This window comes from Aethalodelphis obliquidens, unplaced genomic scaffold (assembly GCF_003676395.1).
Source record: "Aethalodelphis obliquidens isolate GAN/ISIS:26980383/991018 unplaced genomic scaffold, ASM367639v1 scaffold21, whole genome shotgun sequence".
NCBI classification, from domain to species: Eukaryota; Metazoa; Chordata; class Mammalia; order Artiodactyla; family Delphinidae; genus Aethalodelphis; species Aethalodelphis obliquidens.
In genome coordinates, this window is record NW_020837965.1 from 267,974 (window position 1) to 280,188 (window position 12,215).

Here is a 12,215-nt window from a genome sequence, read left to right on the forward strand (position 1 = left end):
CTTTTTCTTCTCTGCTTAATGGACCTGTGGAGCTCAAATAATGAGTGATAATTTTCTGTGAGGAGGGCATATCAACCAAGCCAAGAAAAAAAACCCAAAGGAAGACTATGATTTGATTGAAAAGAACTTTTTATTACTAAAAAATTGCTAAGGTGCTGTCTCATTCATTTTCACTTGTTAGCAGTCCTTTCTAAGGAGAAGATTTATATAATTAAAAAAAAATGCTGGTTGTAAATTTATACAGTTTTTTGATAAAGATAAGAATTAGAAATAGTCAATTGATGCATTTTTGTTAGAATCGCTGTTTTAAAATTAATAACACTAGAATGCAAAATAAACACAAATTGCTTTAACCTTTACTATAGGTATATTAGACTTTCTGAAAAGAAAACCGAATCTTAAAATGCTAGTTATTATTTCCTCATCACAGCACCGTATTTCATTTATGGTTCCTCTGTGGGACACCACTATTCTGTTATAAAACAATAAATAATTTCATTGCACAGGTTTAAAGACCTCAGGAACTAGGTCAAAAGGAAAAATCTGATTAGCAGCAGAATTTGTTCATGTGTGGTTGCAGGCTGGTGCCAGCCTGGGTGGGGGTGGGTTGTTTTACTGTGCACTTTAGAAGCAGTTACCTCACAGTACCAGAGATACCTGTTGAAGAGAGTTTTGGATCCATTAGATCTGTATACCACAAACAACATCTTGCCCAGAAGTCTGATTTGCAGATGAAAGGAGAACAGTCTGCTTTTGACCCAACCTAAGCTATTCTTGGGAAATATTTTTAGGGAATGGAAAATTTGTTACCACAGGGGAGCTTTTCAGGTAAATGTGGAAAATTTATAAGATACTAAAAAAATGTGAATGTCACAAACCTTCCTGGAATCTCAGGAAAAAATGTGCCCAGAATGAAAGATGGCAGCTACTGGAAAAAGCTGCGTTGACTACTGGCAGAGTTCAGAAAGGTCACTGTAGGGAAAAAAGGTCATCTTTCATAAAAAAATGGAAAGGTAGCCCAGGTATGAAGAACATGGACTCTGCAAAAGTATGCAAACAGAATCAGGCAAGACAAGAATTTTAAGGCACACCTTGCAAGGACCTCCATAACCCAGTGTTTTCATATGATGATGATAACACACAAAATCCACTATGTGCTAGGCCATGTCCTAATATTTGAAATATATAACACATTTACAGAAAGAAAACCTAACCATCAAGATTGGACCTTGTAGGACTCTTAATAAGAGGCCCAAAAGGTACACGAGGGGCAAAAAGGACATTACAGACAAATTGTTTTTTCTAAGAAATAAAAAGTCTCATTCCAGATTGCTCCTATAATGGATAAACTGGTTAATTCTCCAGATATTCTAATCAAGATTATCAGAAAACATGTAGATACATTTCTGGAGTTATAATGCACCTACCCAAGAATTCTGAAAGTATTTGGGATGACCGAACATGTCTGCTGAACAATATGTGGCCTTTATAAGAAAAGCTACAGAGACAAGCTGTGGTGATAAAGACCAGGAAATCTTACCTCTCTGAACCCATCAAGCTGGAGGAGTCTTTATTGTCTCCCCCTAATCTTGTAGAACAGCATTTCGTGTATGATGACTGGTTCTAACACCATACTCTAGACAAAGATGAGAAGGGGGTCTAGAAGTCAAGTGATAAAAAGAATGTGAAGGACTTGGGAGTTTTCTTCAGAAGACCGAAAGGCTGTGGAAGGAGGGATTAGAGCAGAACTAAGACTACTGAGAAGGAGGGATTTTTTTTAACATCAGTGCAATCCCAAAGTGGAATGAGTTGTCTGGAAACATGCCTACACAGAAGCTGAATGACAACCTGTTAGAAGTGTTAAGGGAGTTCTGCAATGGGTAGAAGATTGATTATATCTTTGGGCTGTCCAACTCTAAAGATTCTATTATTTCACTCTGTATTAGCATTTTTGGAGGAAGAGACAGTAGGTATAAAGGTGACCTTAGTATAATTAAAAATCACTGTGAAGGGCTTCCCTGGTGGCACAGTGTTTAGGAGTCCGCCTGCCAATGCAGGGGACATAGGTTCGAGCCCTGGTCCGGGAGGATCCCACATGCCGCAGAGCAACTAAGCCCATGAGCCACAACCACTGAGCCTGCGCTCTAGAGCCCACGAGCCACAACTACTGAGCCCATGTGCCTAGAGCCGGTGCACCGCAACAAGAGAAGCCACCGCAATGAGAAGCCCGCGCACCGCAACAAAGAGTAGCCCCCGCTCGCCACAACTAGAGGGAGCCTGTGCACAGCAATGAAGACCCAACACAGCCAAAAATAATAAAACTTAAAAAAAACAATCACTGTGAAGAAGAAAAAAATCCACATTGAATTGAAAAACTAAAATTTGGGAGGGATGAGGGTACAGAAATTTGCCTAGTTATTTGCACATATCAGATGTTAAATATTTATTGACTCAATGGAATACTTTTAAAAATAAGGTTCCCCAGGGACTGCTGTGAGGGCCAGGTATATTTAACATCTTTTGTGAAAAAGCTGAAAGAGAGTCTACTGTGAAAAGTACAAGTCTGGGGAGATACTCTGCTGGAAAGAAGCTGGAGGTAAGGAGCCAAGGTGTAGAAGCCAGACTACTGGAAGATCTTTCAAGTCCAAGAGCAGTCACATGGGTAGACAAGGAAATGGCGGTCATGTGGGAAAGTACAAGATCATGAATTTTAGGGGACATAATTCACAAAATCAAGAGGTCTGAACATTCAAACTCAAAGTGAGCATCCACTGTATGGATGTGGGCCAAAATGGCCAAGTAAATCAAATGTTAGGTATCATCAAGAAGGGTTCAGAAACCTTAGAACTAGACAAATAATGTAGAGGATGCTAGCTAAAATGATCAGGGGCCAGGGCAGAAAGAGACACTGCTGTAAACAGAATAAAAGGACAAACTGAAAGGGGCTATTGCCAAAGTCTAGATCCTTGAAAAGCACAGCCACAGGCCTCTCACCACAGACCAAAAGCTAGGGTATAGATGTACTTCTTAGAAATACAAAGAAAAGTTTAGGATGACAAATTACTATAAACACATTAGCCTGAGAAAAGAGGTACTAGCACTGAAAACACACACACACATACACACACACACACACATTCCTATAAGGTAGGATATGTTCATTACTCCACGGTTTACTGATAAAAAGTTAATTAAAAGAAGGTAGTCTGTAGAAGGCAGCCACACCCTCCCAAAACATGTCCCTAGAAACTGGCTGGCCTCCCTTCTGCCCAGTCGTGAGTTGCTCTCCATCCTTCTGAGATTTAGAATGGCTGTCAGCTGGCTGATTGGTGCTGACACAAAGCTGGATCACATAACTTCAGATATGGTACCTTTTTTTTTGGCCACACCACGTGCACAGCTTCCAGGATCTCAGTTCTCCGACCAGGGATCGAATCCATGCCCTTGGCAGTGAAAGCTCGTAGTCCTAACCACCGGACCTCCAGGGAATTCCCCAGATATGGCTTTTTTTTTTTTTTTTTTCCTCTTTGAACTACACATGGAAAGTAAAACCAGGTATTTTTTTCTTTCTTTTTTTTTCGGTAGGTGAGTGGAGATAAAGGTGGGACAGGGCAACGTGCAGGGAAAAGAAAATACTGGTGTTGATAGGTCATGGGATTGCAATCAGTCAGCTGAGTGTAACATGTAAGAGGAAAATTAAAATGTTCAAAGGAATGAGGCACTGAAAGGGTTGAAATGAGATTCTTCTTTGGTTCCCAGGGTTCCATCCCTGGGTTCCTCAAGGTTAAGTTCCAAAGCTATTCCTTTTGGCTCTCTGTGACACACAAGGAACCTCAAAGATTTAGACTCTGGTACCAGCTGTGCACGAAGAGTGGTTAGGAAATAGTTCACATTTGAGGTGTAAAATTAATTAAGTCCAAATCTCTAGACTCAAGGGCAAGACCTGTCTACAAAAGCCCCTTCCTCCAGATGAAATCAGCTGCTGGGCTTCAGTCTAGGCTGTCCCCAGACTAGCTCAGAATACAACTGAGTCCTCTCCTCTCTCGTCCTCCCTTTAACAAGGTTGACAAATGCAGGCCTCAGAGGAATGGCTTGGCCTCAGTGGGAGATGCCCAGAGACTGCAGCAGGTGAAAGGTGGCCCCCAAGGCCCAGCCTGTCTCTATGTTGTTCACTTTCTTTGTGAGCTGTTGGGAAGGAGAAAAAAAAGTCAATATTTTCATTCAATTTTCAACTCTAGCAAGCACAACAAGCGGAGAATATCTGCAAAGATCATCCACATGGCCAAACCAAGGCAGAACTGGGAGTAGCCAGTCTCTGGAGGCTTCTCCCAACCCTCTCTGTAGGTTCCCATCCTGCCATTGCCCATTGCCCCTACACCTGCCAATCTGATCCTTGAATCTCTGGGCCCAGGAAGTGGTCTCAAGCCAGGACTTCTAGAGAGGACCTTTTAGACAGACAGGCTTCTGAACTCTCTCCCTAATCCTAAACTAAACATAACAGGAGTTAGCAATAGATTCAGGGGTAGGAAAGAACATACTAAGCTTCTCAATTCATACTTTGTAAGCAAGTGCATCTTCTTAAGCACTAGTTAATGACAAACCAAGGCATTTAATGCATTCCAGGCCAGGTTGTACCTCAATTAGTTCAGTGACCTTGGGCAAAAGTTTAGACTCGATTTCGTCAACTACATAACAAGTGGATTAGATTAGTCAATATATCAAATTGTTTTCTTCAGAATCCTAGGGGTTCCTTGACAGTGCTTCAAAGGAGAAAGGGAGGCAAAACGGTGAAGGAGTTCCAGGTCCCCGACCTCTGATTCAACCAGACAGCTTCATTTTTATCAGTTTTACTGGAATTCTCCATAAGCTACTGTTGAATAAAGATGCCACCACCATACCCATACCCAGGTTTATAAATCAGCAAACTGGTTTTAGTCTTTCCTTCTAGTACTAACTTCTTATGACACAATACCTGTGTTAACCTGATGAAACTTAGTCTATAGTCACTGTGCCAAAAACTGAGAAGAATGGCGTGTGAATCATTATCTTGAGATTTAGTCTGTGACCCCTGAGTCAAACTGGGAGTGCCCCCCATGCCCCCAAAATGTTCTTCCTCTGTCCTTAGGACCGACAGTCTAGGGATATAGATGCCAAAGTGAAGTGATCTCTGGGACAGAGGACTGTTCACCCCTGATACAAATTCTGCTGCCATTTAACTAAAGACTAAAAGGATGCAGAAATGGAAACGGCAGGAAATTGTCCTTAAATGATTTGGTTATTGCTGATGCTTCAGTAGAGGCAGTTGTTAGCTTGGTATGTATTGAGGGCTCAGGATGACCTCTCTTATCCAGAAATCTAGCTCCAACTGGTGTGAAATACCTATACTAACAATTAAACCAATATTAATAACTTCTTATGTGTCAGGCACTGTGCTTTATCTCCATTTTTATAACAGCCCTAAGAAATAGGTACTCTAAGGATCCCTGTGTTTTGAGTGAGGAACCTAAAAGTTAGAGGGGAAGTAAATCATCTGAGGTCACAGAGCTAGTAAGCTTGCAGAATCAGAACTTGAACCCAGATCTGACGGACAACAGAGCCCATGCTTTAAACACTACACTATACTGACTCTACTGGCAAGTAACTCTTTAAATGCCAATATTCTCAGCAGGTATAACAACACATTAAATCCAAATACCTTTATACAAATGAATTTATGAAATCTGTATAACACAAGAAATGGGGCAATATAAACTCATCTGGAAATGAGGAAACAGAAAGGGGAAGTGACACAAGAGAAGGAAGGAGCTTCATAAACAAAGTACAATCTCTACTTCCTTGACCCCGAAAGTTCAAAGTTGCCCTGTGCCACAACTATATTTTTGTCACATTTCCTCTAATAGACTATGCAATTTGAGGACAAAGATTAAATCTCAATCATCTCTGTAACTATAATGTGCAATTATTCAACTATGGTATGGAAGATAAAAAAATATTATATATGGGATGGATGAAACTCATAAGATGTGTTTGGAATAAATAAGTTACTACAGATAAAGTTAGGAAGACAGAGAGGGACCCGAGACTCCAGAGGCACTAAATATATGAGGCACACACAAAATACATACGACATACTACACAAGGCATTCAGTACTCACGAGGTCTTAAATAAGCCACTCACTGGTGATGCTCTTTGGCAGAGGTCCCTCGTGTCCTCTGCCAAACAGAACCATCAAACCATCTAATGGGCTAATGAGTGAGCTAATGCTACTGGCCAGTGCACGTGCCTCTGCGCCCCTCCAAACAGAGCAAGTTTGTGTGATGGCCCCGGCACCTTCTGTCCTTGGGCCCCCTTGATCAAACTTCAGCTACAGTACCTGTAACCACACTATCATCGGCAGAGAGAGGCAGGACATATTAACCCAGGATTCAGGAAGTACAGCACCTCCAACTTGTATGTACCCTATCCTGTGTGTTCACCTATCCCATTTCTTTCCCCTTGCTTTTCACCCTGACTTTTGTGGGTTTTCTTTGTTTCTTTTTTGCTTTTGGCCACTTCACGCAGCATGTGGGATCTTAGTTCCCTGACCAGGGATCAAACCCATGCCCCCTGCAGTGGAAGTACAGATTCTTAACCACTGGACCGCCATGGAAGTCCCTCACCCTGACTTTTGAAGTTGATTTAATAAACCATGTAACTTGGGCCTCTTAACCTGGGCTGCAAGCCTTTTGGCTCTGTGACCTCTGGGATAGCTTGCCTAGTAATATACAGTTGACTGTTGAACAACATGGGGGTTATAGGTGCCGACCCCCGTGCAGTCAAAAATCCACATATAACTTTATAGCTGGCCCTCCATATCCATGGATTCAACCAACCACAGATAGTGTAGTACTGTAGCATTTACTATTGAAAAGAATCCATGTATAAGTGGACCCAGTTCAAACCTGTTATTCAAGGGTCAATGGTACTTAGAAGCTGCCATTGTATCAAGGCAATTTCCCACATTCATGGTGCCTTGCACAGTGCCTTGTCCATAGCCTGAATAAAATTAGCTCAAAACTCCACCTATGGCCACTCTGATTACTAAACAAGTTTTTTTGTTTTTTTAAAATATTTATTTATTTGGTTGTGCCAGGTCTTAGTTGTGGCAGGCGGGCTCCTGAGTTGCAGCTCCTTAGTTGTGGCATGTGAACTCTTAGCAGGCAGGCTCCTTAGTTGCAGCTCATGGGCTCCTTAGTTGCGGCATGTGAACTCTTAGCTGCAGCATGCATGTGGGATCTAGTTCCCTGACCAGGGATCGAACCTAGGCCCCCTGCACTGGGAATGTGGAGTCTTAACCACTGCGCCACCAGGGAAGTCCCCTAAACAAGCTTTTAACTTTCTAACTCCCAAATAAAAGGACTGTTATGTGATGCCAGTGTCCTCTCTCTTACCTGTAAGACGGTGTTGCCTGCAAAGCCAAAGCCATCCTTCAGCAAGGCTGTGATGTAACTGAGATCCATGCACAGGAAAGGACTGCCTGAGGTGAAGTTTTCCAGGTTATCACATACTGGAGGTGACAGAAAGAGAAAAGTGGAATTCAAGTTTGCAGCCAACTGAGAGGTGTATGATTTTCTCTAAATACAGACTGAGAATAAGCAAAGCAGAATCCTCCATTCTCCTTCTCCCAGATGCCTGGGAGTCTTGGAGGCTAGAACTGTGCACTGACAGCCTCTGCAAGACCTCAGCTCATCAAGAACCAGCACATTTCTGATGTGACATCTAATCTACTCAAAGGTACATGGGTCCTAGTTTATTTGCTATGACATATATTCTATGATTTATAGTTGGGGCTTAATTCAACTAAGGCCCTTACATATTAAGACAGGGAAATACCAGTTAACCCTACTTCAGGGCCACTGGATAAGAACAATTATTTGCTTTTTTTTTTTTTTTTAATTTATCTATTTTTGGCTGTGTTGGTTCTTCGTTGCTGCGTGCGGGCTTTCCATAGTTGTGGTGAGCAGGGGCTACTCTCCGTTGCAGTGCGTGGGCTTCTCATTGAGGTGGCCTCTCTTGTTGCAGAGCACAGGCTCTAGGTGCCCGGGCTTCAGTAGCTGTGGCACATGGGCTCAGTAGTTGTGGCTCGCGGGCTCTAGAGTGCAGGCTAAGTAGTTGTGGCGCACAGGCTTAGTTGTTCCACGGCATGCGGGATCTTTCTGGACTAGGGCTTGAACCTGTGTGCCCTACATTGGCAGGCGGATTCTTAACCACTGCGCCACCAGGGAAGCCCTATTTGCGTTTTTGATGAACTCTTTCAAGGAAGCCTCTGTGGCTATTTTCCATATATTCTGGTGCTCAGTGTTTCATTACCACTGATAAAACTTTTTCAATTTTTTTTTAAAGAAAGGAAGAAAGAAATGTGGAAAGAAGAAAAGGTTTTCACCGTTTCTCCAAAGTCTCTTGTATTCTTATATTTTTCTTTGCCACTTAATGCTTTTAACTCCTGGTAAAGACAGGAAACCAACCTTCTGAGAGGCTTTCTGCTGGCCAAAGCACATTAGGTCACTTTAAGGTCACTGGGGGTGGCAGCCTCACGGGCTCACCTTCAATGGTTTCCACTGACTCTTACCTTCCCTTGCTTTCCTTTCAAAATCTTCAACTTTTAAAACACCCCCCTTTTCATAATCTGAAATGAAACAGAACAGTAGTTGATGTCAAAAAGCCTTCCAGGAAACATAAGGAAATTTATCCTAGGAAATTATCCTATTTATAATAATGAAAAACTAAAAATAAAATTTCCAACATTAAAGAATGGGATAAGCAAACATGACATATCCCTACAATATAATCTATACAGTTTATTTACTTATAATCTATTTTATGTTATGTGTGTGTGTATATATATATATATATATATATTTTTTTTTTTTTTTGTGGTACACAGGCCTCTCACTGTTGTGGCCTCTCCCGTTGCGGAGCACAGGCTCCGGATGCGCAGGCTCAGCGGCCATGGCTCACGCGCCCAGCCGCTTCGCGGCATGTGGGATCCTCCCGGACCGGGGCACGAACCCGCGCCCCCTGCATCGGCAGGCGGACTCTCAACCACTGCGCCACCAGGGAAGCCCTGTTATGTATATTTAACTATAGCTAAAAAATAGGCCCATTAAAAAGGGGCCATTAAACACGTCAGAAAATAAGAAATTAATTCGTATCTCAGGCCATGACAGATCACATATATACATTCTCACAGCTAAACAAAATGTGCTACTATTATAAGGAAAAATGTTATAAAGGGGAAAGAGGAAACTTTTGGGAGTGAATATGTTCATTGACTTGAATTTGGTAATGGTTTCATGGGTGTATACATATGTCAAAACTTACCAAATTGTACACTTCAAATATGTGCATTTTATTTTATGTCAATTATACCTCCATAAAAATACTTAAAGAAAAAAAAGACTTCATGTGTATTTGTTTAGGCCATCTTCTAGCCCCAAAAGATTCGAAATCATATTCACTCTTCCACTTGGGTGACTTGGGAGAAAAGTACGGTGACCACCTTAACAAGGCACTGCAAATACTCCTTTTGTCCCTTTCCCTTCCCCACCACAGCCCTGCCCAGTCTCCCCCCTGCACTGACACCTGGAGTGAACTTACCAATCATGTCTGTGTCAACAGCTCGGTCATAATAGTAAGAGAAAGCGTAGAAGGAGCTTCTCTGGACCTCATCTGGCTGATGAAGTTTTCCTTGGACCACCCTCAGCACTTCAGCATAGCAGGGCTCAAAGCCCGCCTCCCCTGATAGGGCAAAGGGTGCACAGGGGCAAGGTGAGAAAGTGAGAGGCAAGCTGCTGAAGCCAGTGGAACAGCAGGAGGATCAAGGCGAGCTGAGGCTCAGGACAAAGGGCTTACAGACAAAGATGAACAAACTTTTGCAGCCTCATCCCTCTGGAGAACCAGTACTTACTTCTCCACGGCAGGTCCCCTCCCTAACCTGTGTTCACCAAAAAAGCCACAGCCGACCTCGAGCTGCCCCTTAGCATTATGTTTCATGGCATTTATGAGAAGTATGCAGAGGCTCACCTGCTTCCTTCATGGGAAAAATCAAGTTTTTTCCTCGAGTTTAAGGTCTATGCCTTTTATAATACCTAAGATCAATTATTCTTCTTATCGTCTCAATTCTATAACTGAAATAGCTAAACATTAATTGGATCTGAAACAGTTTCACCCTGCTGAGGGCAGAGACCCTCAATACATTAGACCCAGGGTAAGAAGAGGTTTCTAATGGATCCACAACACCTGGGCAGGGAAAGAGCTGAACACAGAGTGACAGCTGCCTTGTTCACTGTCACTTCACACTACTCCTTGAAGGCACATCAGCATCTATTTGGAACTAGTTCCTGCAAAAGACAAGCTTCTCCTAGCTCTGGAAAAAGTTTCCCATGGAACTTTTGCAGACTTCTACTGTAAAAGTAATTTCAACCAGTGAAAAAATATCACCTGCCTTCTTGGTTGCCACCATACTGGTATTTCACACCCCCAAAGATCCACTCTGCTTCCAACCATCTTGGTAGACAGGCACTTCGGAAAGTGTGTCCATCAATTCCTGAAAGAAACCAGACCACAAAGAGGCAAGGGTGTGAGAGAGAAAGAGAGAGGAAGGAAAGCAAGAAGTCAGTAAGGTTGAAAGGAATTATCAAGGTGGCTGGGCCTTAAAATCATATGAAATTAGTTCCACGACTGCATACTACGATGGGAATTCTTAACTCAGGGTTCATAGATGGGCTTTGTGGGGTTGGTGAACCCCCTGAAACTACAGGCAAACTTTCATGCTTATGTCCATTTGGCAGAGGGGTTGATGGCTTTCATCACATCTCAAATCTAAAACCTACAATGGAATAAGTTCCCTCCTTTCTAAAAAAGGGAAAAAATACGGTTCTACTTTTCTCATTGATTGTTGTGAGGCTTAAATAAAATACACTTGAAAATGTAAACTCTGAAATGCTATATACTCATCACAATAATAGCTTACTGTGAACCACACACCATAAAAATTAAAATAAATGCAAAACCTCTTTTAAGGTGAGGAAACGGGCACAAAAAGTTTAGCTACCTGGCCCGAAATTACAAGACTGGGACTGACCCTAGTTCTGCCTGACCCCAAAAGCTGAGCTCTTTACCTCTCTACTGCCTATGAAGAAAGGAATGGAGTTGTTCAGTTATTCCACCTTGTAAGTGGACTGCTGCTACCTGCACCTCCCACGTAAAACTAAGGGCTTGAGCTCCTGCCAAGTTTAACCCTTGAGTCTTGAATTTCTGCAGACACTTCAGCCCCCTGGCCACAGACCGTTCCCCCCCTATACCAAGAGACTTCATGCTGGAAATGGCTAATAATAGATACCAAAACATCTGACCTCATAAAGTAGAAAAGGAATTTGCCATTATGATGTCTATTATACAACACAGGTCTCTTACTTCAGCATAACCCTTTCTGCCATAGAATCACTGCCAAGGTAGGGAAAAGGCAAGCTGAGTACTGGTGTCACTCTCACCATACCCCAACCAGCACACCCAGACGAACCTTCTGTCTCCAGGGCTCCCAGAGCTGTTAGTCTTGCAGCTTTCAATCCAAATCCCAAGTAACTGTAAAATACAGGATTGACTAATTTCACGTGACCCTGAATTCTCTAGCCTAAAGCTCCCTCTTCCAAAAGTAACATGGTTTCTCTGTCTCACTCTGGAGGGAAGAAAACCTTGTTCTCTGTGCTCTATTCATCTCGTGTGGACAACAAGCAGTAATTCTTGCACAGTTCAGATCACGGCCTTGCAGGAAGAACTTCCCACAGCTATGCTTTAAAGGCCAGAGGCAGTGACACTTCCTAGGGTCCCACCCTGGGAACCATCCCCAGAAGAGATCTCATTATCTTAGCTCCCAGCCCAACTGTGATCAAATTCTAGGCTGGATTTTGAACATCTGAAGGTCAGCTTAAAAGCAGCTGACACAGAGCTTTGGCTCAACCTTCTCTGAGTGTCCTCTCTCTGGAGAAAACTTGATTCATATTACTTTCACTCTTATATTACTTATCTTTTACTCTTTTACATTACTTTTTAAAATCTTACATTACTTTTTACTTTATTACTATTATATGTTTTTGAGGACAAGAATGGAGAAAACTCTTGGGTCTCTTGGGCTTTGGTAAGTAGCTTAGGTTTCAGTTAACAGGCCTTCAGGGAC

The 12,215-nt window shown here is 42.4% G+C and overlaps 1 protein-coding gene and 1 long non-coding RNA gene across 13 annotated transcripts in view; both read right to left on the minus strand.

Annotated features, from left to right (window-relative positions):
* Positions 1–111: 111 nt before the first annotated feature.
* On the minus strand, positions 112–3,417 carry LOC113627455 (uncharacterized). The gene is made up of 2 exons (XR_003435552.1): positions 3,372–3,417; positions 112–657 (listed from the first exon to the last, which is right to left on the minus strand). It is a non-coding gene; the product is annotated as an uncharacterized LOC113627455 (long non-coding RNA).
* Positions 3,418–3,570: 153 nt separating this feature from the next.
* Positions 3,571–12,215, minus strand: part of ENTPD5 (ectonucleoside triphosphate diphosphohydrolase 5) — a 33,135-nt gene continuing 24,490 nt past the window's right edge. For all 12 annotated transcript variants that reach the window (XM_027119973.1, XM_027119972.1, XM_027119970.1 and 9 more), the window contains 6 exons: positions 11,562–11,623; positions 10,485–10,586; positions 9,638–9,778; positions 8,610–8,666; positions 7,432–7,547; positions 3,571–4,185 (listed from right to left, as the gene is read on the minus strand). In XM_027119973.1, coding sequence (XP_026975774.1) covers positions 4,099–4,185; positions 7,432–7,547; positions 8,610–8,666; positions 9,638–9,778; positions 10,485–10,586; positions 11,562–11,623 — 565 coding nt within the window. In that variant the 3' untranslated portion in view covers positions 3,571–4,098. The remainder of the gene's footprint in view (positions 4,186–7,431; positions 7,548–8,609; positions 8,667–9,637; positions 9,779–10,484; positions 10,587–11,561; positions 11,624–12,215) is intronic.